The sequence below is a fragment of the Brienomyrus brachyistius genome, chromosome 1 (assembly GCF_023856365.1).
Source record: "Brienomyrus brachyistius isolate T26 chromosome 1, BBRACH_0.4, whole genome shotgun sequence".
In the NCBI taxonomy this organism is placed as follows: Eukaryota; Metazoa; Chordata; class Actinopteri; order Osteoglossiformes; family Mormyridae; genus Brienomyrus; species Brienomyrus brachyistius.
In genome coordinates this window covers 25,025,985-25,051,771 of record NC_064533.1, presented here as the reverse complement: position 1 = coordinate 25,051,771, position 25,787 = coordinate 25,025,985, and the positions used below count along the sequence as shown (strand labels likewise).

Sequence of the window (25,787 nt, the reverse complement as noted above, 5' to 3'; positions counted from 1 at the left end):
GAGACATGCTAGGCTGCTAAGCTACTTTGAGAGGCTAAATGTCACATCAACGGTTATTGAGTACATCAAACCTGGGCATTGTCTTTTAAGATGTAGTTGCTTCACAGTTGTACTATTTGTGTGTGATGTAGGGCTATGGCGTCACACCAATGCTAAACGAGAGAGCACTAAAACCCAAACTGAAAAAAATATAAACCTGTATAAATATCTCACTTGCAAGCGTAAATGTAAAGCTCGCGAGCAAAGAACTGCGTACACATCTATTGTTTTTTTCCTCCTCTCGATAATTTCCTTGTGTACCAAGTGGATTACCTATGACTACTCTCTACGCTTGAGTGAAACTTTTGTGCTAGAGCAGGGGTAGCCAATCTTATCCGCAATGGGCCGGTGTGTATGCAGGTCTTTGGGGAAACATTTAGGTCAGCTGTTCAAACCCAGGTGTGAGGAATCTCCAGCCAGTCAGTCCTCTAATTAGTGACCTAATTACGGCGTTGCAGTGAAAACAACCTGCGTACATGCCGGCCCTTTGCAGATAACATTATCCACCCCTGTGGTAGAGTTTTGGCATGGGGGTGTTTTTAATGTGGGGGTCGACACATGGCCATTTGTCAGCGAATGCTATTGGCTGTTTGTTCCTCTAGAACACAAAGATCATCGAAGAGGAACGGGTATTATAGTTTATTTTATAATATGTTGCAAGTGGGCAACAATCAATGAATGCACAGTCATATATGTGAAGTTTGAATATGAAATAAGACAGATAAACCATGGTTTGCTTGTAACCTAGCTATATGTTGATGGTTCTCTTTGTCCTCTAGTGATGTGTTGGTTGTGAACGAGTTTGCTCCTTTACATGAATGATGGGAGCTGGATCCCATCTGAGACTAATACTTCTCGACTACAAACCCTCCATGCACAAATGGTGCAGTTTTGCCGACTATGAGACCGTCCCCAAACTGTTGAAACTCAAGCACAAAAATTTCACTTGAGCGCAGAGAGCAGCCGAAGGTAATCTACAGTTAAATCCATATAAATATGGACACTGACACAAGTTTTACTATTTCACCTCTTTACTGAAATATATTCCTATCGAAGTTATAGGATGGGCATGGACATAAAGTGCATACTCTCAGATTTCATTTTAGGGTACCCACATTCAAATTGGATGAAGGGTTTAGGAGTTTCAGCTCGTTAACACGTGCCACCCTCTTTTTAAAGGGGACAAAAGTGATTGGGCGATTCACTTAGAAGCTTTTTCATGGACAGGTATGGGCAATTCCTTCATTCTTTCATTATCAATTAAGCAGATTAAAGGCCTGGAGTTGATTTGAGGTGTCTTGTTTGCATGTGGAAGATTGAGGTGTGAACATACAACATGCAGTCAAAGGAACTCCGTATGCAGGTGAAACAGGCCATCCTTAGGCTGCAAAAACAGAAAAAAAAACTATTCGAGAAATTGCCACAACATTAGGAGTGGCAAAATCCACAGTTTTTCTCATGATGTTCCAGAAAAAAAGCATTGGTGAACACAGCAACGTAAAAAGGCCTGGACGTTCACGGACGACAACAGTGGAGGATGATTGCAGAATCATTTCCATGGTGAAGAGAAACCCCTTCGTAACAACCAACCAAGTGAACAACACTCTCCAGGAGGTGGGCGTATCAATATCCAAGTCTCCCATAAAGAGAAACCTGCATGAAAGCAAATACAGAGGGTTCACTGCAAGATGCAAGCCACTCATGAGCCTTAAGAATAGAAAGGCTAGATTGGACATCGCTAGAAAAACATCTAAAAAAGCCAGTACAGTTCTGGAACAGCATTCTTTGGACAGATGAAACCAAGATCAACCTGTATCAGAATGATGGAAAGAAAAGTATGGAGAAGGGCTGGAACAGCTTATAATCCAAAGAACACTGCATCATCTGTAAAACATGGTGGAGTGATGGCCTGGGTGTCCATGGCTGCCAGTGGCTCTGGGTCTTTAGTGTTTCTTGATACGACACAGGATGGAAGCAGCCGAATGAATACTGAGGTTTTCAGAGACATCATGTCTGCTTAAATCTAGCCAAATTGATTGGGCGGCGTTTCATAATAGATGGATAATGACCCAAAAACACATCAAAAGCAACCCAGGATATTAATATTCTCGAATGGCCAAGTCAATCATCTGATATAAACCCCATTGAGCATGCATTTCACTTGCTAAAGACTAAAGTACAGACAGAAAGAACCTCAAACAAGCAGCAACTGAAAGCTGCTGCAGTAAAGGCCTTTCAGAGCATTATAAAGGAGGAAACCCAGCATCTGGTCATGTCCATGAGTTCCAGACTTCAGTCAGTCATTGCCTGCAAAGGGTTTTCAACTAAGTATTAGAACTGAACATTTTATTTGCAGTTATATTAATTTGTCCAGTTACTTATGAGCCCCTGAAAGGAGGGGATTATGTAGAAAATTTACTTTAGTTCCCCACTTTTTTTTATGTTTTTTATTCTACCCCCTGAATTATAGCAGAAAGTCTGCACTTCAACTGCATCTGACTTGTTTCTTTTAAAATTTATCGTGGTGATGTACAGACCTTAAAAATCGGTAAACTTTGTCTCTGCCCAAATATTTATGGTCCTGACTGACTGTGCTCTGGGAAACCGGTCGATAGATGCGCACGCAGTTATTTCTGTGGTATATTTACAGTGTTTTATATTTTTTTGTTGCGTTTTAGTGCTGTCTAGTTTTGGCATTGATATAGGACCATGGTTTTGGAGCCACAGCCGAAGATATTGCCACAATTCTTTTATGTTGGTCAAGGCTTCAGAGTGCAACCAAAAATCTGTTGCACGGATTAAATTCCAAAATTGAATGAGACAAATTCCATACTTTTCAGTATTAAATTCAGTTTCACTATACTGTTATATAAATATAACGATTCAGTATATTAAAAGCCTATACAATATCACCTTAATACATAGTGGGGGTAAGAGGTCAGAGCGAGGAAATATTTTTATAACTACGTTTACTTTTGCGATCCCTTGCAGTACTTCTTTGTTATTGATAATGACTGTACTGTGTAACTGATGGACTAAATCCTAGGTAAGTATAGCACTTTTTAACCAATACTGGGAATATGCTAACTTCAGAACAACACAATCTGTAGTGAAACTGATATCAGTGGCCGTACTACTTATGAATGAGTGCAGCATGCAGATGATAATGCAGGCAGCGAGACATCAGGACTGATGAGTATAAACCTAAACTACAGATGTCCAGTTAAATTTGCTTTAAGCATTAAACTATGGGGACAGTGCACACTGTGTAACTTTCATTGGTATGTTTTTGTACATATTTATTAATCCTTGCACTGTGGCCATTCACCTCCACTGAGAATAGTCACTGGATCCTTCTGGAAAATGAGGTGTTAAACTGGGCTCGAGTCTGCAGAGTCTCCAGGTAGGGGATGGTATCTTTTTAGCAATGCCAATCCTGTTTCTGTAGTTAGGCTTGGGAAACGTAATGGGGAGAAACGCATCATTTGCAGTTTTTGGCAGCTTCCAAGCAAGGGGGACCCCATTCGGGTATTGAATGTAATTCTTGTCGGGGGGGGGTTCCTTTTGCATTCATGACCAAGTAAGTGCAGCTTCTGGACTTTGAAGCTTCAGACTTTCTGCCTTGTACATAGTGCAGCCACATAGTACATAGTGCAGTCACTACTAATCAATGTGAAAACATTCATTATTTGTAGGATCTATTTGTTTGTTCGTTTTTTGAATTTTAATCCCTGGAGTGTGACAAGTATACTCTCTTGAAGGAATTTATTTGCTACCCTTTTTATTTGCAATACTTCTATAACTAATCTACGATGATACTAATGCTTTTATTATTTTTGCATTTTAATATTAGCACTTTTCCGCTGGCATATGGGATCCGACCCATACCAAAGCCCCCATACCATGCAGAGAGACTAGTTACAGCATGGTTCCAGCTCGCTTCGGTTTCCACTGCAGAAGGACAAGCTGGGTAAAGCCATTACGGGGTTTGGAGAGCGATAGTGTCAAAAACCGTAGAGACGCTTATTATTCACATGGTGTACATCATAATGTATAATTTGCAAGTTTATTTATATCTAATCAGTAGATCTAATCTATTTTGTTGCACGCTAATTTCGGCAAGCATGTCTGAGAATCGCCATGTCGTATAAGCATCAAAGGCTAGTGGAATTCATTTGCATAAATTTGCGTTACGAGTCCGTTCCATTCAGCTGTTCTATAGTACTTTTTTAGCAGTTTGGAAATTAAGTTCTGAATTAAAGGAATTCGATACATTGTGATGTTCTATACTATTAATGAATCATATCTACTCCCTTTCCTTATAATCCATGTGCAGGACGCCAGTATCTCCCTGCATTTCGATCACTGAAATGGTGGTGATGCAACCAGCTTGGTTTGGTCAGCTCCTCTGCTAGTGCTGGCCATGCCTGTTTTTGTGTTTTTTTTTTTTTTTCCCACTTCTGTGTGCGAGCTGCACTTCCAGCTCAGTTCCAATTACAACAGTATGAGGGGGGGGGGCAAGTGGGTGGAGGCACAACAGTGATTGGACATTAACTCGCGAGGAGGGCTTTCGCCCATTGGCTATTGTTAAGCTATAAGCACCAATTTCGAAATGAACTGCCAAACTGAAAACTCCCGGTCGATAAGGGCGTATTGGACTGTGCAGGGCGGACTGAACAATTGAATACTTTAACGAGTACCGTTGCATCCCTAGTAATCACACAATACAGGAGTATCATCTAATCTTGCAAGACATATAATTTACATTCTAGATCATTGGTTATCACCTGATATACCCTCAGGACCAATATTTCTTGGTCATAAGTTACAATCTGTGGGAGTTCTTTTTATTTTTTACCTACACACTCCACGACCCACTGAAAATCAACCCACCACTTGAGAAAGGCTGTTCTAAATGGTACATGAACTGAACTTGTAGAAGTTAGAATGGACAAGGTGTTCTTTAATTTATGTATGATTTAAGAAAATGTGTGTGTACCTTTTAGCATATTCTTTGAAAGTCCATTTATATTGGCTCTCTAAGTCCTTCTCCATGGGCACACACATTCTTTTTGCATGTTTTAGTTGTATTTGCATGTTTGCAGAGTCTGTAGCGGCTTATCTTGTGCATGTCTGTGGGTTGTCAGATGGATAGGGTGGTAATGAGGTTACCTGTATGACTGTAACCCCACACAGCTGTAGTGTTTCAGTCAAGTGTCAATTCATCTTTTGTTATGTGCTGATTGACAGTTTAACACCTAAGACCGAATGAAGTATATACATGAAAAGAATTGCTTTTTAAAACATAGGCTATGTCCACGCTAATATGTAAAAATTTTTTACCGGCGTTTTTGAAAGAAAAGATCTGTGTCCGCACTACTCTTATCAAAAACGTTGGGAAAAAAACTTCCACGTTCACACTACTCCGTGTAAAAGGCAAATGATGTAGCCATATCAGTCCAACCAAAATTTTTTTTGTACTTGTAGAAGTGGAAGGTATATATTTTGAATAATTTTTGACTTATTTGACTTCAATAATTTTTGAAATTCAGTTTTTATAAACATTTGACTGTTGATTTAATCTCATGCACAACAATGTGTTTAAAGTAAAAGCACGTATTTCATGTAACAAAAGCGAAATATCACAGTACTGTAGCATCGCTAGAGCAGCATTTAAACGTTTTTAGTTCCACAATAGTTGTAAGCAGCATACAATATACGCAAAACATGATTTGCACACAAGTAAGCAAAATAACACACGCCAGCTAACAAAAGTAGGATGTACAGGACATGTTCATATGTGGTTTACTTCCATAAAACAAAGGCAAAGCATTCTTCATTCCCATGAAGAATAACTAATTGGGAAAAGAGATATCGAAATGAAACAGGCAAGGGTCATGAGCTAAGTACAAACCTATAGGAGCTCACTGATGTAGGTGTAACAAAATTGTCGCATGTATGAGCGTCCGCACTTAATGCATTTACAGAAAGATTACTTGTTGGAGAGTGGTGGTACAAAAGATACGTGGTAGTGTGGACAGATGGCTAAACCGGAAGAAAGTTTTTGCATTACTACTCGAAAACGTATTGGTGCGGACAGGCCCTTCATGACAATGCTGCTCCTATTTTCTTGTGTAGAACAGTAAATTTTGTCTGAGTTCCACCTTAGGACTTGGCAAAATATAACACATGCTTTATGCCGATACACATGGCTCATTGTTCAACATTTAATCAGCATTCGATCTTCAGAAGTTTTGTCATTTAGACTGTAATGTTCTGACCTGGATAATTTTTCTTGCTACACTGAAGATTCTCTCAACGGATGCAGAGAAGGCTTCTACAGCAAGGTATTTGCAGACAAGCTGTGTTTGCTCAGGAAAGCTGGTTTGGTTTCCTTAACAGTAGGCCAAAGGATTGTCATCAAGGTTGAGACTCAGGTATATGGTGACATGAAAGTTTGGCAACTACTTTCAATATAGGAAAAGTATGGGACTTTTTATAAGAGTGATATGCCATATGTTGTGTAAGTTACATTGAAATATTAAGCTGTATTGTTAAGCTGCTTCTATATCAACTTTGAATTCAGTTCCATATTAATTCTGCTTTCATCGAATCTGTAACCCATGTTCTACCTTAAATTAAATTCAATTAAAATTCATGAATCAAATTGGAGCTGCAGGGCTTCAGACTGGTGCACAACCATGTTTACGTATTTGTCTTTAGCACTAGTAAAGTAGCAGACTTGCTTTCCTGTTCATTTAAATGTGGCCCGTTGGATTTCATCCGAAATGTGTATCACCAAAGGGTGCCTCATGTGGAGTCCTTCCAGCAAGCTTCAATTTTAAAATCATCATTTTGTCTGAACTTTTGTGATTATTACACACACTGCATAAGCTGTTTATTTTAACTGGATTCTGTTTTCAAGTAAGTCTGATTAACTGAAGGGTATAATTTGGTGCACAGCTGTCCTGTATAATATGCATTCTGTGTCCAGGGAAAGTTGTAATTATTCATTAGTCTGTGGATGTACCAATAATTACACACATACTGGTGCAAGAATAACCATTGATCATCATGTTTTAATTTTTTCTTATCCTGGGTCATTGTCCCCACTATGAAAGTGGGGAAAGGCTGTGACCTGTGCAAATGGTGTAATTAAACATACAAGCATATTACAAATGACTTGCAATTGATTATGCAAAGAAATTCAAATGTGACCTCAATCTGCATGTTGATTTGATGTGTAATTAAATGATGCTGTGCCCCCCAGAACACATTTTATGCAGGTTAAAGTGCTATTTTACTCAAGTAAAGCAACACAAGTCAAACAAGGATTTCCCCCCCCTTTTTCCTGCAGAGTGCAAAAAACTGCTAAATGTTTCCACATGTAGACTGAGCCACTCCATCCGTAAATAATTATTTACCTATTATTTAGTCCTTTTTCAAGCAAACAAAATGCTCAATAGACAAAGGTTTTGGCTGCATTAAAAGTTCTTTTGAAAAAATTCAAAGGGTGTGGTCTTGCCATCCCACAGAACAGGAGGATCCTGGATGGTTTGTTCTTTGCAGGTCATGTCGTGTCAAGTGAACAGTACTGGAACCTGTCCTAGATGTCGTCTTAATGATGATCCTAATGTAGCGGTTCTTGGAGGACTAGTGTTAGTAATGGGGCCTGAAGCTGTAGACTGCAGCTCCTTTTGTAGGCCTTGTGAAATATACAAACCCCTATCTTCCTGTCCTCGCTTACCGAGCTGGCGATCCGCTGAAGTTCCTCTCACGGCCCCTTGTATAATACTGATATTGCTGTGTAGAAATAAGGGATTTAGTGTGTGACTCACACCGGCATTTCATGCCCACTCCCTGGGATTTTTCTTCACCAGCTGTTAGTAGTGCACCGATGTGGACATTTTAACCGATACTGGGAATATGCTAACTTCAGAACAACACAATCTGTAGTGAAACCGATATCAGTGGCCGTACTACTTATGAATGAGTGTAGCATCCACATGATAATGCAGGCAGCGAGACATCAGCAAAGTAGCGCCCACTTGGGAGACTGCAAGTGACAAATGAGCTAAAAAAATCCCTCCACTACAGAAAATGGCCAGTCATCCAATGCAATTATCTCCATTATTTTAATATATTTGTCTTTGGTTCTCATGCTGCTAATTTTTAATATTAACTAAAGTCTAAATATCGGCCAGCAATAACAATCGAAATTGAAACATCAAGCAAATGTCTTGACTTTAACATCAGCTGATACTAATATGCTAGTCAATTAAATTTGTGCATCTCTGCAGGCTGATGTGGAGATACTGGGTCGCACATGTTTCCATGGCTCTCATGGGGGCCTCCCCCTCCCACGTCTCGGGCCCTTGCTTGCTCAACATGATTTTCCCCCATATGGAGTAGAGCAGCCCTACCCAAATTCCATTTAGGGCAAAGCCTCCTTTCTTGAGACCATGCTTCTTTTCTTCCAGCTGTCTTATGGCATAGCTGCTCATCAATCACAAAAAAACATCAATTTTACATATTAAAAAAAATAATGATTTCTTTAACAGTCTGCTTTCATGAGAACAGGGGAGACTGTGATTAAACGCTTAGAACTGGTGTTCTTTATTTAGGGCCAAAAATGGACACCACATTTTTATTGGTATATGCAGCAAACCACCTGCTCTGAATGAAAAGGTGCAGTAGTTCTGTGTGCTCTTCAGTGTCTCAATCTCTTCCCAGAGTCCAAATTGACCTGTCCTTTTGGTTTTGCCTTGCCATTGTCGTGCACCATTCCCCCAGTTGACCAGGTACATGATTATGGTGGGCTGTGTTCCTGGTTCAGTGCTTTCCCGATGGCATTAATTACTGCCCTGCAGCTGTCTAAATGCTGCATGTTCTGCTAGGATCTTCTGTCACTTATATTGGGTGTCTGTCTTCTGTATACCGTGACTTTGCTTAGTCAGCTCATTTTGTCCCCAGTGACTTAGTTTTCCATCATTCTAGGTTTTAAATGCTGTAAAAGGGTAGCATGTTGAGCTCTGTCCCTGTGGCCTCAGAGGGTCTTTCTGTGTATGTATGGTCTGTCAGGAGAAAATATCCAGAGGTAGAATGTGTGGACAGAGGGGATACTAAGCCCTCTTTTGAACTTAATTAATCGCTTTGACATATAAAGGATGTTCAAATTAGGCATAGGTCCCTAATGTACTGAGCTATACACCACCCCCGAAAGTTTCTTCAAACTTTTTTTTTTGGGTCACTCGTTTTTTTCATCCCCCTTTTCCCCTCACCGATATGAGGTTGTAGTGATCCTGAGTCTTCATCAGGCACCCCGTATGAGATGCTGTTCCATCATGGGGCGAGTAACACACAGCCGCAGACACTGTCGATGTTAATTAAATTAAGATTTTAAGCCTTCATGCCACTGTTCTTTCCATAGACAGGCGTAGGAACATTTGATGTATGGAAGACACTGGCCAGGGCCTATCTAATTGTTTTCATATAGCTCCATTCCCAACACTGTTCTTCCAGAACTCCTATCTGAGATTTACCCACAATGCAAGTAGGTTTGATTACTAATCAGTGTGACAGCCTGCTGTTGTAATTTAGGCTGTGTTGCTCTCCAAGGTGCTGAAACTGGTCACCCTCAATTAATTGCAGTGCATCCTGGTGTGTCTGATACAGTGAGTATTCTTAAAGGTCATTGCTCACCGTTTCCCGTATTAACCTGCAGATGTCTCTGTTCAAATAATCTGCCACCTCAGGTGAAAATTGGCATTAATCAGCAGAGGTCAGCCTTTGCTCTCACGTAGTAATTATGCAAAGGTTGATTTGTTTGATGCCTTTTCAAGCCCCCTCGGCAACGGGGTCTTTGCACCAACTGCTGAATGCAGTGGACCCTGATGGGTTTTGTGCCACTCGAACAGCTCACTGGAGTTGTCATTCTGCAACACCCTCTACCTGATGGGTTTCAGATTAAAACCTAATGCTCATTAAAACATGTTCTGTGATGGTTTGTATGTTGCACTGGTGAATTTTATCCAGTAGAGTCTATGGATTCTGAGAATGTCAAGTTTTTGAGTCGTGACAATTAAATCGTCTGACTCTGACTAACCCTTTGGGCTCATTCTGTTGATGGGGACTGGAGTTTAGTTTATTGTATGAAATGACTAACATTACGTTTTGTTTTACTGTTGTGTAACAATGTGGATTTAGCGATGTCTGCTTGCATATTTTCGCAATGTACAGCAGTTTTAATTTAAAGTGAAGGAAACTAAGATCCACGCGTGTTAGCAGTGATATGGAGGCATTGCCAATGGAATCTTGTCTTGTCAGTCTGTGTTCCCCTCCTCCCCCCACATTGTGTTATTTTTTTGTTAAGCATTGTCCTGTTTTCAGCAAGTTATACTGTCTAACAGCTAACAAAAGACTGAGAGTGTTCATTGTTTATACTCCTTTTGCATTTTCTTAACTATTGGGGTAACTGGATCAAATCTCATCTGAAGCAGTATAGTCATTTAGAGAATGACGAAGAATCGAAGTCTGACTTTTAGCACCTAAGGACAGTTTGAAGGCTCACAGCTCTTACAGCTGAGAAGATGGAAGCAGTGTTCAGAAAACTGGTTTTACTTTAGCACCTTATTTGGGTGTGAAAGTGAGGTGCCTATTGAGAAGAAAGTCACCGGTAGTCACATGACTATACAAGATCCTCGCAAACCATATGTTTCTACCCACTTACAACAATGTGGGTGGAACTGGCACAAGCGGTTTCTCCATTATGTACTTGTAGGGATTGCTCAAAGGTCAGGAATGTCCTCAAAGTCATATATGCGCAGTGCTCTCATCAGTTTTACTTGCTCCCTTTGCTGTTTCCGTGGTGGTTGCCTGCATGGGAGAGGTTGCGAGCAGGTGGGTGGTACAGTAATGTGCCCAGACAAAATGTCTAGAGGAGGTTTGTTTAGCTGTGGGTCCAGATCAATAGTAAAGCTTTCCTTTGGCACTTTGAAGAGAGGAGAGGTGTACTTGTGGGTGTCAGGCATCCCAGTAAGGGTAATTTCCCCTCTGTGTACCCCACAGTTACTTCTGTCTGCCAGATGGCTGTCAGTAGAGAAGTAGGTCTGGGTGTAGCTAAGATGGGAGGGTTTTCAGCAGGCTGTGAGATTGGAAATGCACACCATTGTAATCTGGTTGTAGCCAGTGCTCGTGAAATCACATGGTCTTACATTTTTATTCTGAATAGCATCACAACTGGTGCCTGCCCACCATCCTGTCACACCTCATTTGAATGACAAATGTTTTATGAACCAGTTTTTTTTTTATATATATATATATATATATATATATATATATATATATATATATATATATATATATATATATATATATATATATATATATATATATATATATATATATATATATATATGAAATAAATAAAATATATAAAAAGCATGCATGCATTCATGCGCACTCTGTATTAAGAGCTTTTTTTGTGTGTCTGTAGAGGCAAATGTTTAATATCAAGCAGCACCCATTTTAACTGCCTTAATAAAAATGTCCTCAAACACTCCACCATGACAGATGGCTTTCAGTGAACAAGCTTATATTTTTCTGAATTTAGCACGGAGATGTGAGCCTTTTGCTCCCCTCACACTGCGTCTGTCAGCCTCCTGTTTTTGTAGCCTTGTGTATGCATTTAATCAAGCTCCAAATTCATTGTTTTATCTTCAGAATGTTTCTGTTCGGTCTCTTTTTTTTGTTGTGAATTCTCGCATAACAGTAGCATGATTGCTTTGAAGCTTATGGCGCTTTCAGCATAATTCCTGCTGACTTGATTTCTGTATTCTTTAAACATTGGTTGTGCACTGAGCTGTTGTACACCGTCGTATGGCTTTCGGGAGGACATACTTTGAGCCATTTTGCTTGGCTGAGTAAACATTCAGGCATGCAGGAGTCCAGTGGGGATGTGGATGACAAACGGTTTTGCTTTGTTTAGTCCACTGATGTATAACAATGCAAAATTGCACAAAAGTTTGGCCAAATGCTTTGGGTTTAAGATATTTTAAGAACTTGGTTCTGCCATGTTTCCTGCCTCTCATTTCCTGCCTGGTGTTCCTAGGTGGAGAGGATCATTGGGAAGAGGAGGAACAAGAAGGGCAAGACGGAGTACCTGGTGCGTTGGAGGGGTTATGACTTCGAGGATGACACCTGGGAGCCGGAGACGCACCTGGCCAACTGTGTAGAGTTCATCCACGAGTTCAACGGGCGGAGGGGCGAGTGCCAGCGTGAGGGGGGTCCCCCCCGGTCCACCCGCAGCACCACCAGCCCGGTGCATGACCCCGGCAGCAGCGCCCGCAAGCAGATCCACAGGCCACCGAGTCACACCGGGGGCCCAGCCACAGAGAAGCCTGTTGACCCTGCCTCTGCCAGCGCTGAGGGCGTGGACTCTGAAACGAACGGCCAACCTTTACCCACTGGCCAGAAGTATAAACGCTCTAGTCCCCCAACAGGTGGTGCTGCTGGGCCAGCTGCTGCTCACACCCTAGGCCCAGCCCGCAGGAGCGTGGACCTGACCAAGTCTGGTATCAAGATACTGGTGCCAAAGAGCCCCATGGAGAGCCGAGTTGAGCTGGAAGAGTCTCCCAGTGAGGCAGCCCACAGCCTGGGGCAAGCAGGCCAGGAGCCTGGCTTCGTTCCCCAGGAGGTGACCATCCTGGAGAAACCCTTGGGGGCCCCGCTAGCACCGGGCGAGGAGAGGGCACGGATGGGCACACGCACGCGGACACATGCCATCCTGCCCCTCCCGCAGGTCCCCATCACGCCCGCTGCCGTCCTGGCGCTCAGTGGAAAAGGTAGGATCAGCGTGTCTCTGTGTGGAGGCACCATTCAACTGGGTTGTAATCCATGCGCTAAAAGATGCGTCTCCTCATGCCAAAGTATCGATTCCTGAACAAACAGGGGATAATAAAGGCTTTGGATCATTCTGTGGGAATGGCTACTGTTTGTCATCACACAGTATTTGAGCTGAAATATTGCCTGTCTTAACGTAATTACCCCAGCACTGTACTTGAGTGACTATTTGTTTTCGGTGTTCAGGAACTTTGTGTGTGTTTCATGTCTCCAAGTGACGGATCGAATGTAATACCAGACCTTGCAACCAGTAAATATTATGTTACAGCTTATAGGAACAGTAGATTTATCACCATTTGTGGTTCTGGAAGTGCAGTGTTGGGTCAGAGTTTCCTTGACTGACTCCGTGTGTCTGATATTTTTGCGTAGTCAGAGTGCATGGACAACCTGTGTCATAAGTTTAACAAATAATTTCCCCCTTACTGAGCTTCCTCACTAGTTTGGCATGTGAAGAATGGTGCTGTCTGGTTGTGGGGAATGTGTGACATGCAGCCTGTGGACTGTAACTCAGAGTGAGGCGAGTACAGGTGGTAAGATCTGTGCTGTCACATCATGCACAGCTGGGGTGCTCTGCTTGTTCGCCTTGTGAGGATGAGGCCTTCTTCCAGGTGACTTGACCTTCGACGTTCCGCTTTACCTGGAGAAATATATCAGCCCAGGCAGGTGGTACATGTGTGTGTTTGTTTCTCCAGAATGCCCTTAGTGTATATCGGGGTATGGCACTGAGATGGACTGGCTGGAATGTCTGCTGCCGCCTGCAGTGTCCTTTCTAGAATAGGCTGACACTGCAGTGTTTGTTGGTAGTGCATAGCCAATGGAGGACTTCGGTAGTACCAGCCCCCTAAATCTGATTGGGTCCCCCATGTAATCCCAGCCCCCTATTTTCAATGGCTCTGAGTTAAATTCGAAAGGCACAAGCGTGAGGCAAGTATTGTAGTAGTTCCAAAAATTGCATGGATATTTTTCATGAATAAGTTAATAAAGTTTTCTCGTTTGTAGGCTTGGTGGCTCAGTGAAATTTCTCCATTAACAGGTACCTAACTAGCTGGTAGGAGAAACTCATTAGCAGGAACTGTTGAGGGCAAACCTGAGTCATGGAAACCTGTTTCTTATTGCTCTATTATCTGCTCATCAGCTGTGTTGTGACCTGAATTAATGGTAATGTTCCAAGTACATTGCTTGCTTTTCATCACATCTGTGTTTCTCACATACATTAACAGCCTTATAGCCACAGGTTTTGTCTAATTTTTTTTAGTTAGACTTTCTTTTTATTGCTCTTCCCCTGAATATACTCTGGCATCGCCAGTGTTCCTGCATATGCAGAACTGTTTCTTACTTTGAATTTGGCTGTCTACTGTGGTTTGGGTTTGAGTCTTGGGGGAGGGGGGTAGTGTCGCAGTGGGCCAGCCTCTATTTTAACTGAGGTATTTCTGTTGCCGTGATGTCATGGTCTGACAGGCTACATCTACCTTTACTTACAGCTCTTCAGATTTTAGCCCACCAGCTAATGATGCTGTATTTCTTTTGTACACACGTGTTTATTTTTCAGTGCCCTCTTGCAACGCCGTACCCCATTAGATAATTTAGAGCCTGTTTAGTCACATTCAGGGCTCTGCCGTGTTTTGGATCTCGGATGGTCCGACTGCTTTGTGTACTTCAGCCCGAATGTCGTTATTTGTTTCATCGTCAGACACACGCTGCCGGGGATGTTTCTTTCGTGCCTGAGCATGTGTTTCCTTAACAACGGATCATTTGGAAGGAGATGTGAGCAGTGTTGTGCACTAACCTTGCCCAGGTGTCTCAAATGCTCAGAAGTCTGCCATGGAGGGATGTGCATTCATTGTTTTGGGTCAAACAGCTTGTCCATGATATTGTGACCATGGGACATACACCACTACATACTGAAATGAAAGTAGCGAGAGCAGAGCCTCAAAACTTCACTGGTGTCCCAGCAGTTGGTGTATTTGTCTGGCTATTATAAGTCCTGTATGGACTTGTATCCCCAGAGATTTATGGCCACTGAATCAGAAATTAATGCACAGTTACTCAGACCATTTTTATTAATGACCCCACAGCAGCAGATTATTGAAATGCACAGCCGATGCACAGGGGCACAAAGCTAACTACTTGCCACTTAGCCTGGCTGTGCCATTAGATATTCTAAATGTCATGATCATTAAGGAGTCCATAAAACATGTATGGTGATATAAGCACCAGGTTTCTGTAAGATGGTGTTATCTTCACTCTTTAGTGTCTTTCAAATGAGTGTGTATATGTGTGATTGTGTTGGACTGCTACTATGAGTAAGAGGAGAATTGATGGTTAAATATGCCTGTTATATGCTGGTAGTTGTGGGGCAAGGGTTGGAATTGTAGTAAACTAGAGGACAATACCCTGCTATTCAATGCACACATTGCAAAACGGACTGGACAGCGTTGCATCAAAACACCCATCCCAAACAATCCTATCAAAACGGATTCATTTGTCAGCAGTTCATTAGAACCCCACCCTCCACATGCCTCACTTAAAGTTAAACACTTCTGGTGTGACTGGGTCAGTCCAACCCTGATTCAAATTCAGGCAATAGCCAGCCATGAACAGTGATGCGTCCGTCTGCATAATTTTAGGCAACCCATAATCATGGAGAGTCCTATTTTATTCAGTCAGCTGTGGGGAATGTCAGTGACACATTTCACCCATTCTCACCTCTATTTAAAAGCTGTTATGATGACACAGTCCTCCGAACGTCGAAACAATAGAGCAGTTCAGGCTGTCGACAGGGTTATGCCGGGCTCCTGGCAGCCATGCAATGGATGTCTGCCTCCAGGAAAGATCCTTCACTAACCTGCTTTCAAGCGCATGCAATGTCGCAAGGGATGGGAAGGTGGGGTTGAGAGATGAGCAGTGATGGTGTACTGCTTCTGGGGTGAATAAATAGTGAAGTGCTGAATAACAAAAGACACATTTATAGGAAGCATTCAGCCAGCTTCCATGTTTCACCTTCTGCTCAGAACTGTCATCCAAAGGTTTGCCAGTGTAGGGACCTTGCTGCTGAGAAGAGTAATTAATGCTATTTATTCCCGTCTGGGTTGTACCCGGCCGTGCACCTCGTAGGATAGTCTCCAGAATCGCCATGAGTCGTTCGAAAAAAGATGAGAGGATTCGGGAACGAATAAATATTTCTGCTAAACTGTTTTTATAACTGGGGAAGGATGCACTACAGGGACAGAAAGTCTTGGTGCTTGTTACGCTTCTTGGTTAATGTATATTAGCTGCAAGCAGCTGGATCTCTCACACGATTGGTGGGTTCTTATGTAAATATGATTCCTGATTGGTGTTTGTGGATATGGCCCATCATCAGGAAGGAGGTTCTGCAGCAGCTGTCCTGAGCTGGTTGCTTTCACGGTCAGGTGCTCTGTGGTTTGCCCATGCCCTGATGCCCCTGAGCGTGCAGGATCAGTAGCATCTTTTGCGTTTCATACCTCTGGCGATTCCTGGCTTGCTGCAGTCGCCTTAATGCCGCCTGCACTTTCTCCTGGTCATTTAGATTGACTGACTGATTCGTATGCCACCTCTCAAGGTACGTCCCCCGTCATGGAAGCGGTGGTCGCCAATGGGACGTCGAGTCCACAGAGTCCTGCTGCCAGTGCCTCGGGCCCGCCAGTGGCGAAGCGACGCTTTGAGGAATGCGCTGCATTCGACAAGCGGCTGCGCATCAGCGTGCGGCAGACCAAGAGTGCCTATCGGTACCGCGACATTGTGGTGCGCAAGCAAGACGGCTTCACACACATCCTGCTCTCTACCAAGTCTTCGGAAAACAACTCGCTCAACCCCGATGTGAGTGTCCTCAAGGTTCTCCCTTCAAAACGAGGAGGCGGGTGGCCCAGCCAATCGGACACAGCCGTGTGTGGGTCGATGCTGCTGTTATTCTTCCTTTGTACTGTGTGTTTTATTTGGAGGCCATTTCAACTGTGTTTCATCTTCAGTAATGAGGAGTGATGCAGGCAATAAAACAGCAGCTTGAATATTTCTGGGACAGATGCGGAGGACACACAATGCCTAATTGTGTGATGACTATTCATTGCTATTTAAGCTGGGTCTGGCTTTGAATGGGGTTTCAGTGGGTGCTCTAATGGTTTTATGTAAGTTGTTGCAAGCTAATGCAAAATGACGGTCTGGAAAGCGGCGTCAGAGTTTCATGATGGTATGTCCGCCCATGTGCGTGGTTGGCAACCATGAATGAAGTGGGGAAAATATTAGTATCTAGAATAAAGCGTACTGGGTCTTGTGACATTTAGTTTTGCTTTGGGAGCGACACTCCAAGTGTGAGATGTATGTGATATTCGGGCATCACCTTTGGCTGGAATGGGGGGTGGGTGTAGCATGGCTTTTAAATAGCCACTATAAAGAATGTTAGATCGAAACAGTTAGAATTACCTTGGTTTCTAACTCTTTGTGTTAACTCCCTGCCCGTATAAGCCCCGACAGCTAAGTAGCCTGTGTGTATTTTGCGCACTAACGCGTATGTTAAATTATCCAAAGTAAACAGTCACCTTACTGACTCTTGTAAATCAGTTTGCAGCAGCACAGGTGACCAGATTAGTCTGTCCCTATTCATATCTGACTCACCAACCCAGTTTACACCACAGGAACTAGAATAACTTGTTCTGTTGCTAATAGGGTCTTGGGGTGTCGTCTTCTCCCACCCTAGTCATTTCAATGCCTACAAAAGCAATTAATCTTAAAAGAAAATAAGTAATTTACTATGAATACATGATTATTTGCCTGTAAATTGTGAAATTCTACCAGCCAAGTGTGGTTAGATGAACTGGTGTTTAACTTGAGATGTGTGTCCTGCTATGGAATAGCGTCCTGTCCATGGTGTTCTAAAACCCAAGACTCTATGCTGCATGGGCTTCAGACCCAGATCCCCCCCCCCCCTTCTAGATTTGGAAATGGGTGGGTGTGTGGGCTGACTGAAATTCTATTGGAACTTCCAAATGGACATGACCGATGTTTGCTCAGGTGATGAAGGAAGTGCAGAATGCCATGACGACGGCGGCAGCGGACGACAGCAAGTTGGTCCTGCTGGGCGCTGTGGGTAGTGTCTTCTGCTGTGGTCTGGACTTCATCTCCTTCATCCGCCGGCTGACAGATGACAGGAAGAAGGAGAGCGTCAAAATGGCTGACTCCATCAGGTGAAGGCACGCCGAGATGCTCGTATCACGAGGGTCGTATGTGAAAACAAAATCGTACAAAAGCTAAAAATGTCGGTTTTGTTTGTTGTTTGAATAATTTTGTGTAATTTAACTAATCTGATAACCAAAAATGGCATCAAAAAGTTAGCAATTAAATGTTCTGCCAAGAATCTGTTTTATTACAGAGAGCAGGCTTGAATCATACATGTACCTTTTAGGTATATGGCTGAAAAATGTGATCTTTGTCAAAATGAACAGAGGAAGCCATTCTGGTTGGTTGCATGTTTGTGAGTGTGGCACAGGGTCACGCCAAACTGTGCCGTCCCAAAACAGCCACAAAAAAGGGCTGAGAGTCCCAGCGTGCATTTAGCAGGATGTGGCCTCTTGGAGCTCCATCTGAACACTGGCTGCATGTATGATATATTAACAATGAGAGCAACAGCATGAACTTTTCTGGCCCAGTGAGCGAGAATACTTAGGGAAGACAGAATGAGAGGAAAGCGATGCTTCCTGTTTGGTCTGTTGTATCAAAGAGACGTTCAGCTTAGGCAACAGTGAATCAGGCGACTGATAATCAAGCTGCATAATCAAAGAGCTGTAGAGTGGCTGGATCACCTCACTGTGTCATCTTAACCAGAATGTGATTGCTGAAAACGTACACACAGAGTAAATTACAGAACTTGTACCTCGTACCCATTTCTGTATATACCAGAGGATCTGTCAACACTGTAAATCTGCTCCATGTAGATGCCTGCTGGATTTCCAGTTGGCGCTTACGCATCAGAGAGAACCTAATCCCTTAACCCCGCCCCCCACAGCAGTCAGATTGTGGTGCTGTGGGACTCAGACCCGGGTCTGTATGACTCAGCCCGCTCTTTTCTGGCCACTATGAGCACTGAATTTGTTTTCCAGCTTCGCTGTGAGTAACTGGACCTGTGGAGATCCTTTCTCTATAGACTTACTGCCTCTTGCCCTTGCTTTTTGCTTTCCTGGCACTGTTATTGCATCTTATTTGTTCAGCTGTTCAGAAGGTTTCCTTTTTTATTGTTGCTCTGCCTGTGTGATGGAGGTAAAGAGCGAGTGTACCGAGTTTCGCAAAGTCACACTGTTAACGAAAAATAACGGGAGAGGTTTTATTAGAGCCTGTAATACTGCCAACTTTAAAACCACGACTTTACTCAATTTGTCAAAGCTGCTTTCTCAGCGCTGTGGGCGGGCTGATAGGTTCAGGGAGAATCATATCGTACCACTGGTTAAATTTGAGGCTGTAATGCTATGTGCAAGATGCATAACTATAGCCACTGAAGTCTGTTTTTCTTAAGCCAGTCCTCAGGGGACCCCAGACAGTCCACATTTTTGCTCCCTCCCAGCACCCAGCGGTTGGTTGGTTGATTGGTTGGTTCAGGTGTGCTGGGAAGGAGCAAAAATGTGGACTGCCCAGTGGTTCCTGAGGGGACTGGCTTGAGAAACATTGGTTTAAGGAGTTGATGATGATATAAGCAGTTATGTCTTGTCACCTTAGCCGATTATTTGGGATTTAAAATGCATGGCTGTGGTGTTGCAGGGTGTTGGCACTTTTAGATCCCCCCAGACCCCCACCTCTTTTGTGATTGTGTCATTGAGGATGACCATCCCCCTCCGCTTCATCCAGGACCTTCGTGAACACCTTCATCCAGTTCAAGAAGCCCATTGTGGTGGCGGTGAACGGCCCTGCCGTGGGCCTGGGCGCCGCCATTCTGCCACTGTGCGACGTCATCTGGGCCAACGAGAAGGCCTGGTTCCAGACACCATACGCAGCCTTCGGCCAGACGCCTGATGCCTGTTCCTCCTTCACCTTCCCCCGCGTCATGGGGGTGGCATCTGTGAGTCGTCTTGGAAACGTATCCCCATTTTTTAAAGAAAAGTAAATGCGTAAATACAGCTTGAGTCAAAATAGATGCCAGTGCGTCTGATGTACCATTTTTATCGATGCTTTGTTGACAGTTTAACAAAGCTGTAGGTCAAAAACCCTCAGTACCATAAAGCATGCTAATTGTACATGCAAATTTCTAATTACTGAAATAAATATCTGTGTGGGGGCGATGCTTCAGTGATATCAGCGGTAATGATTCAGCAGTCAGGCCCAGGAATATGTAGGTAAATTTTAATGTTTGTATGCAATATTTACATTTAAATATGAGATGGATGTGCTGTTAATTATTAGGTGGAAATACCATTTTCAGAAATGACCTTTAAAAGAATTCAAGCAGGATGCAATTCACTATAGAAATACATTTTGTTTGCCTTTCTGAAACTGGTAACTCAACCCGTGGTCATGATTGTACAGATGTCGGCTATTTAAATATATAACAAAGCAAATATCAGATTGGACAGACTGAAATGCCGTCCCTGTCAAAACAGCTTTGATTTTATTAATGGCATGAACTCTCAGGGGCGATTGTAACTTAAAAGTAATGGAAAATAATGGTAGGCATTTTCCACCTTGAATTGTTAAATCCCACATTTAAAGAGAACTAGTGGGCTGCCACTAAACTGAAAAAGGACAACCGAGACACGTCGTATCTTCTGACTGTAGGTGGCAGCAGTGCTCCACTCACCATAGAGGAGAGCCCTGGTCTGGCTGCTCACCGGTCATCTCAGACCGAGCAGATATTGGGCTCCCATGCACGTCTGTGTGGTTATGGCTATATGGCCGCCTGCTTCATATAGGTGTGGTTATAAGTTAGGCTAGGGATCATAATTAACGACGCACTGCCCTTTGTCCTGCTCGTCTCAGATTTAAGGTGACCGCTGTCAGCTCTGATGGGCTGTTCAGAGCCAGGCAGCGCTCAGCTAGAACCTCCTGCTGTTTTTAAGTCTCTTCCCCCCCCACCCCCACCCCCGAACCTCTTCATCGCCTAACTGGGGGTGATGTATGGCTGAGTGGGTTAGCATGCTGTGCCTGTGATTGGAAGGTCCCTGGTTCAGACCATACAGTCTACAAAGTGATCTCACTGCTGGGCTCGTGACGGAAGGATTTACCCCTAATTCCAGGGACATGCTGACCCTGCTTTCTCGACTGCACATTGCTTTGGATGGAAGCGTCCGCTAAATAAAATGTAACAGAGTCATTCTTTAAGACTCATGCCTCGGGCTTATTAGGATGGGATGCTCCAGGCTCGCTCAGTGGACCCGCTGTGCCCAGGTGTCCCTCCCCAGGCTGAAATGGAACACTTGTTACATTTCTTGTCCGATTTTATAAAAAAAAAAATAACTAAATAAAATGGTATTACGATAGACCAAGAAATAGCAGTGTTGTTTGAGCAGGAGAACGATCTTCTGAGTGTGTGCCTAATGCCCCCCCTCCCCTCCCCCCCCCAGGCAAACGAGATGCTGCTGAGTGGCCGCAAGCTGACAGCCCAGGAGGCCTGCGCCAAGGGCCTGGTCTCCCAGGTCTTCTGGCCTGGTACCTTCGCTCAGGAGGTGATGGTGCGCGTTAGGGAGCTAGTCTCTTGTCATTCGGTCGTAAGTCATCCTTTGATTTTGCTTGGTTTGGGGGGTATCTCCCCTTCTTTCTCCTCACCATACCCTCAAACACCCCCCCCCCCTTCCCGTAGGTGTCACCTTCACTTCATTCTGTCGCTCTTTTTCACACCGATCAGTCATCTGCACCCAGCACACACCAGGGTCTTTGTATATGTGGGATGCGTACTTGTGTGCAGAAGGAAAGGAAATAATGTCATAATGAACCAGAAAAACATTTATTTACTACATTTGTTTACATTTATTTACCAAAGACATTTTCTGAACACCTGGAAAATAAATGTGTGCTGGGAATGAAGCTTGGGGCTGCATTTCTGAGTGTTTGTCCCTTACACTGATTCTCATGAATGGCCACAGTAATGGAAATGTTGTGTGTTTGCCGTCCCCGAATTGAATGACACATTCCCTGAACGCATACTCATACGCTTCAGTTATGTTTCCACAAACTCATTCATTGTCATAAACCAGCTTTTTTTTCCCCCCCTTCCACCGCGCGTTCATCTGGGACGCGGGCGCCGGCGGCTCTTAGGTGTTGCGGGAGTCCAAAGCCTTGCTGCGTGGCACCAGCAGGGCGGCGCTAGAGCAAGCCAACGAGCGGGAGTGTGAGGCACTGAAGCGGGTGTGGGGCTCGCCCCAGGGCATGGACTCCATCCTGAACTACCTGCAGAAGAAGATCGATGGATTCTGAGAGCCGACCATTGCTTCCCCTCCCCACTTCTGACGAGGGGAGCGACGTCGCTTCCAGGTGGTGACCCGTGCGTCTGAAAGCCTGTCTGACCAGAGTTGACTGGGGGAAAAATGTTTGCCTTAGGGAGTCTCGCCAGAGACTTGGACAGCATGTGATGCTCACCTTTGCTCCTCTCGGCAGTCTTTGCGAAGATGTGCTACGTTGGAGCTGTTTGTTCCCCATTGCCTGCTTGGTTGTGACTAGGAAGGGAACTAAACTTTTTACGTCTTTCATGATGCAGCAGCCTTTATTTGACAACTCTAACATGCATAAATATTCATCCTAAAGTTAGATGGCAGAACTTGTCATGGAAAACCGCCATTTGAAATTGTGTTTTAAATTTATTATTATTATTATTGTTGTTGTTTTTTTAAAGTCTTGCGGATACATTACTTCAGCAATGACAAGACTAGCAGGATCATAGATTGTACCTAAGGGTAGCTTAGGTTAACTTTAAAATATATGGCTATGTATATAGCATTAAGAATATATACCTATATATTTATGTCTTATGTCTGTATCACCATTGCTGGGTGAAAGTGAATTTGCAGAAAACATGTATGCTTCAGGTCTCTTTCATTGCCTACTTCAGGTAATTGTTACACCAAATGTTTTCTATTGTTGCTTCTGTTTGGTCAATTTCAAATAGATGCATTAAGGGAAAATTCAAGCGGAACTCGCTGTCTGAAAGATTTTGTGTGGTTTACCATCTCTTTACCTGTTAACTGCAGCTATATTTTGTCAAACGACAATTTTCAGAGTAATACATTGATTGTAATCAGGGGTATTATCCTACTTCTTGTTGTTTGAGGAAATCCAAATCAATGTTCAGCAAAGCTTTCTGTGGTTTGTAAGGCCTATCTGCTATATATCAGGCCATTAAGAATTGAGTCATATGCCCAAAATGCCATCTTAGTGTGACTTTTTTTTTTTTTTTTGATATTCCTCACTAGTTAAGCACCTCATCAGATTGTATAGTCCTTTTTCTGGGCTTTCAGAATTAAGAGAACTAAAGGACAGAAAGGTAGGAAGCAAACGTGGTGGCTGAACATGTTTGGCATCACTTGTGGCTAGAACCAAACTATTATAAATGGCGATGTTTGAGCTTTTGAACTTTTGATATATCCAGCCAGATGCCAAAATGTAGACATGTGAACGCAGACTAATCTTACAATGAGTTTTGCCTGCAGTTGATCTCATTTGATTTGGTGTATTACCTCAGCAAAGTGAGGAAAAATACACTAAGTTATTTTTCGCGCATTATAGTGATTTTAAAATGGAAGTCTTTTGGTTTAAGACATTTATTCAATAGTTTGACTGAAGCGTTTGCAGTCAAAATTGATCAAGTCTGATGGCGGTAGATAACAGTATGTTCTTTGTCATGACACACACTATTTTACAGAGAGCTGTAAATCAGAAGCCAGCGACAGACCAGAGTTCATATCTTCTTGCTTTAGATTCTATGCAAAAAAAAAACTCATGATCCGAACACAACACACAAGCAGTAAAAACCATTTGTACTGGCTTCCACCCAGTTCTTCCTGAACTTGTCTTTCTGAATGATGTTTTTCTTTCATCAGTATGTGCCCTTAAATACAAAAGTGTGAAAAGAAGAGAATGATGTGAAATGGGGGGGGGGTGAAGATTATATATTGGGGGTCATTTTTCTACTGTACTGCAATGCAAATAATCCTGTGCTTTCATAGCTTTTCATTGCTAAAGATTTCTACTTAAATGGACAGTGAGGACCTTGCATTCCCAGGCTGGTCCTATCCCATACTACAAAGAGTAGAAAACTGTATCGTCTTTTGTGAGTAAGAATAGCTGCATCTAAACCACACTCAATGATTTCCATCTTTACTTGAAACACTGCAGTGCTCTTTCAGCGGAAAGGAAACTTGGGGAAAGCCTTTCGTTACGTTAAGTCTGCTGTTCTCTGTTGGTGACCTATATCTGTTGTTCAGAACCAGTGCCTTGGGCCATGTAGTAGAAAGGTGAGAAACCTCAATCATCGTCGAAGCAGGGATTCTGAGTTTCCTCATTCGCCTTCATAACTTTCTGGTGTCTTGTTTGCAGAAATGAAGCAGCCTTTGTCTAGTTAGAGGCTTTTCATGTGCTGGAAGCAGAACTGATTGTTGGTGAACAGAAATAACCTTTAAACACATTGCTAAATGAAGAGGTTTTTTTTTTGGGGGGGGGGGGGGGTAGTGTGATGAAATGTACCTTATTTTTGTACATTGAATACAGATTTGACTGAGTACCCTGCTTTTCTCCCCCAAAAGAACCATAGAGTGTGTTGGTTTTTTTTTTTTTTTTTTTTTTTTTTGAATGCTTGGTACAGTACTTTTCATCTCTGGGACCTATTTTGTTGTAGTTTATAAACTATATATAAATAATATATGTATATTGTATAATATGTAAAGTTTTTTTATAGATTAAAATATTCAGCTGTGAAAAGTGGTCAAAATAAATTGTCTGATTTCGTAACACAAACTTCTTAGTGTCTTGTATTTGAACATGAAAACATGCCTGTTATTTTCCCATTGCGTTCCACCTAGTTTTAGTATTCTTTGGTAACTGGCCACACGAGTTATATAAAACAAACAAGCTATTATGTTTAAATGTCACCCACTGTTAGCGTGGTCGTGATCAGTACAGAAATATTCTTGCATTGTCCCTCTGCAGAAGCCTGTGGACTGGAGCACTATTGCAGAGTAAAATGTGGGTTGTTCTGTGTTTCTACCAGTTATAAAGGGTAACAACTTGTATGTTTTCTACATTTTGGAAGCACGACAAGGATAGATGCAACTCAAGAATGTAAACTGCTTTCGCATGCAAATTCGCCAGCTGTGTGGCACAGCTTCCATTTCCAGATAAAATCTTGCTACTACACTGCAAATTTCCTGTAAGCAGCAATGAGATGCAGTTGGAAAGCAGCCTGTGTTTGACACTGGAATCCACCAGCTAATCGGATAGATATGGTGCATCAAGATGAGGTCAGTAGAATTTCTTACAGATAAGGTGGCTATACTACTCCTAGTTGGGGATATTCAAAACAATAACGCTTTTGCCCAAGAATTCCAGTCAGTGTCAGCTGTCAACAGTTTTTACATGGTAGTGAATTTTTAACAAAGGCACCAGTTAAACTTGTGGGTAGTTTTCAGCTAGTGAAGATGGTACTGTCAGTATTGGAAAGGTTTTCTCAAACTATTTTTACATTCGAGTACTTTTCCCCCTGGTGGTAGAAGGGTGAAATGGCATAGTCATTTCCCGATAGTCTAAGAAAAGGAGGACGAACAGGGTTTGTGGCTGGTGAATGGGATGTGGACTCGGCAGCCTGCCTTGGCCTATGCCAGTGTTCAAACCAAGATGGGCAGGAGCTATAGAGCTGATGGTCCGTC

General features: G+C 42.9%; 1 protein-coding gene across 1 annotated transcript in view; it reads left to right on the top strand.

Moving 5' to 3' along the window:
* Positions 1–24,824, top strand: part of LOC125738181 (chromodomain Y-like protein) — a 36,347-nt gene extending 11,523 nt beyond the window's left edge. Inside the window, exons 2-7 of the mRNA XM_049006877.1 lie at positions 12,149–12,881; positions 16,520–16,776; positions 17,965–18,137; positions 19,789–19,999; positions 21,498–21,641; positions 22,189–24,824. Coding sequence (XP_048862834.1) covers positions 12,149–12,881; positions 16,520–16,776; positions 17,965–18,137; positions 19,789–19,999; positions 21,498–21,641; positions 22,189–22,347 — 1,677 coding nt within the window. The 3' untranslated portion in view covers positions 22,348–24,824. The remainder of the gene's footprint in view (positions 1–12,148; positions 12,882–16,519; positions 16,777–17,964; positions 18,138–19,788; positions 20,000–21,497; positions 21,642–22,188) is intronic.
* Positions 24,825–25,787: the final 963 nt, after the last annotated feature.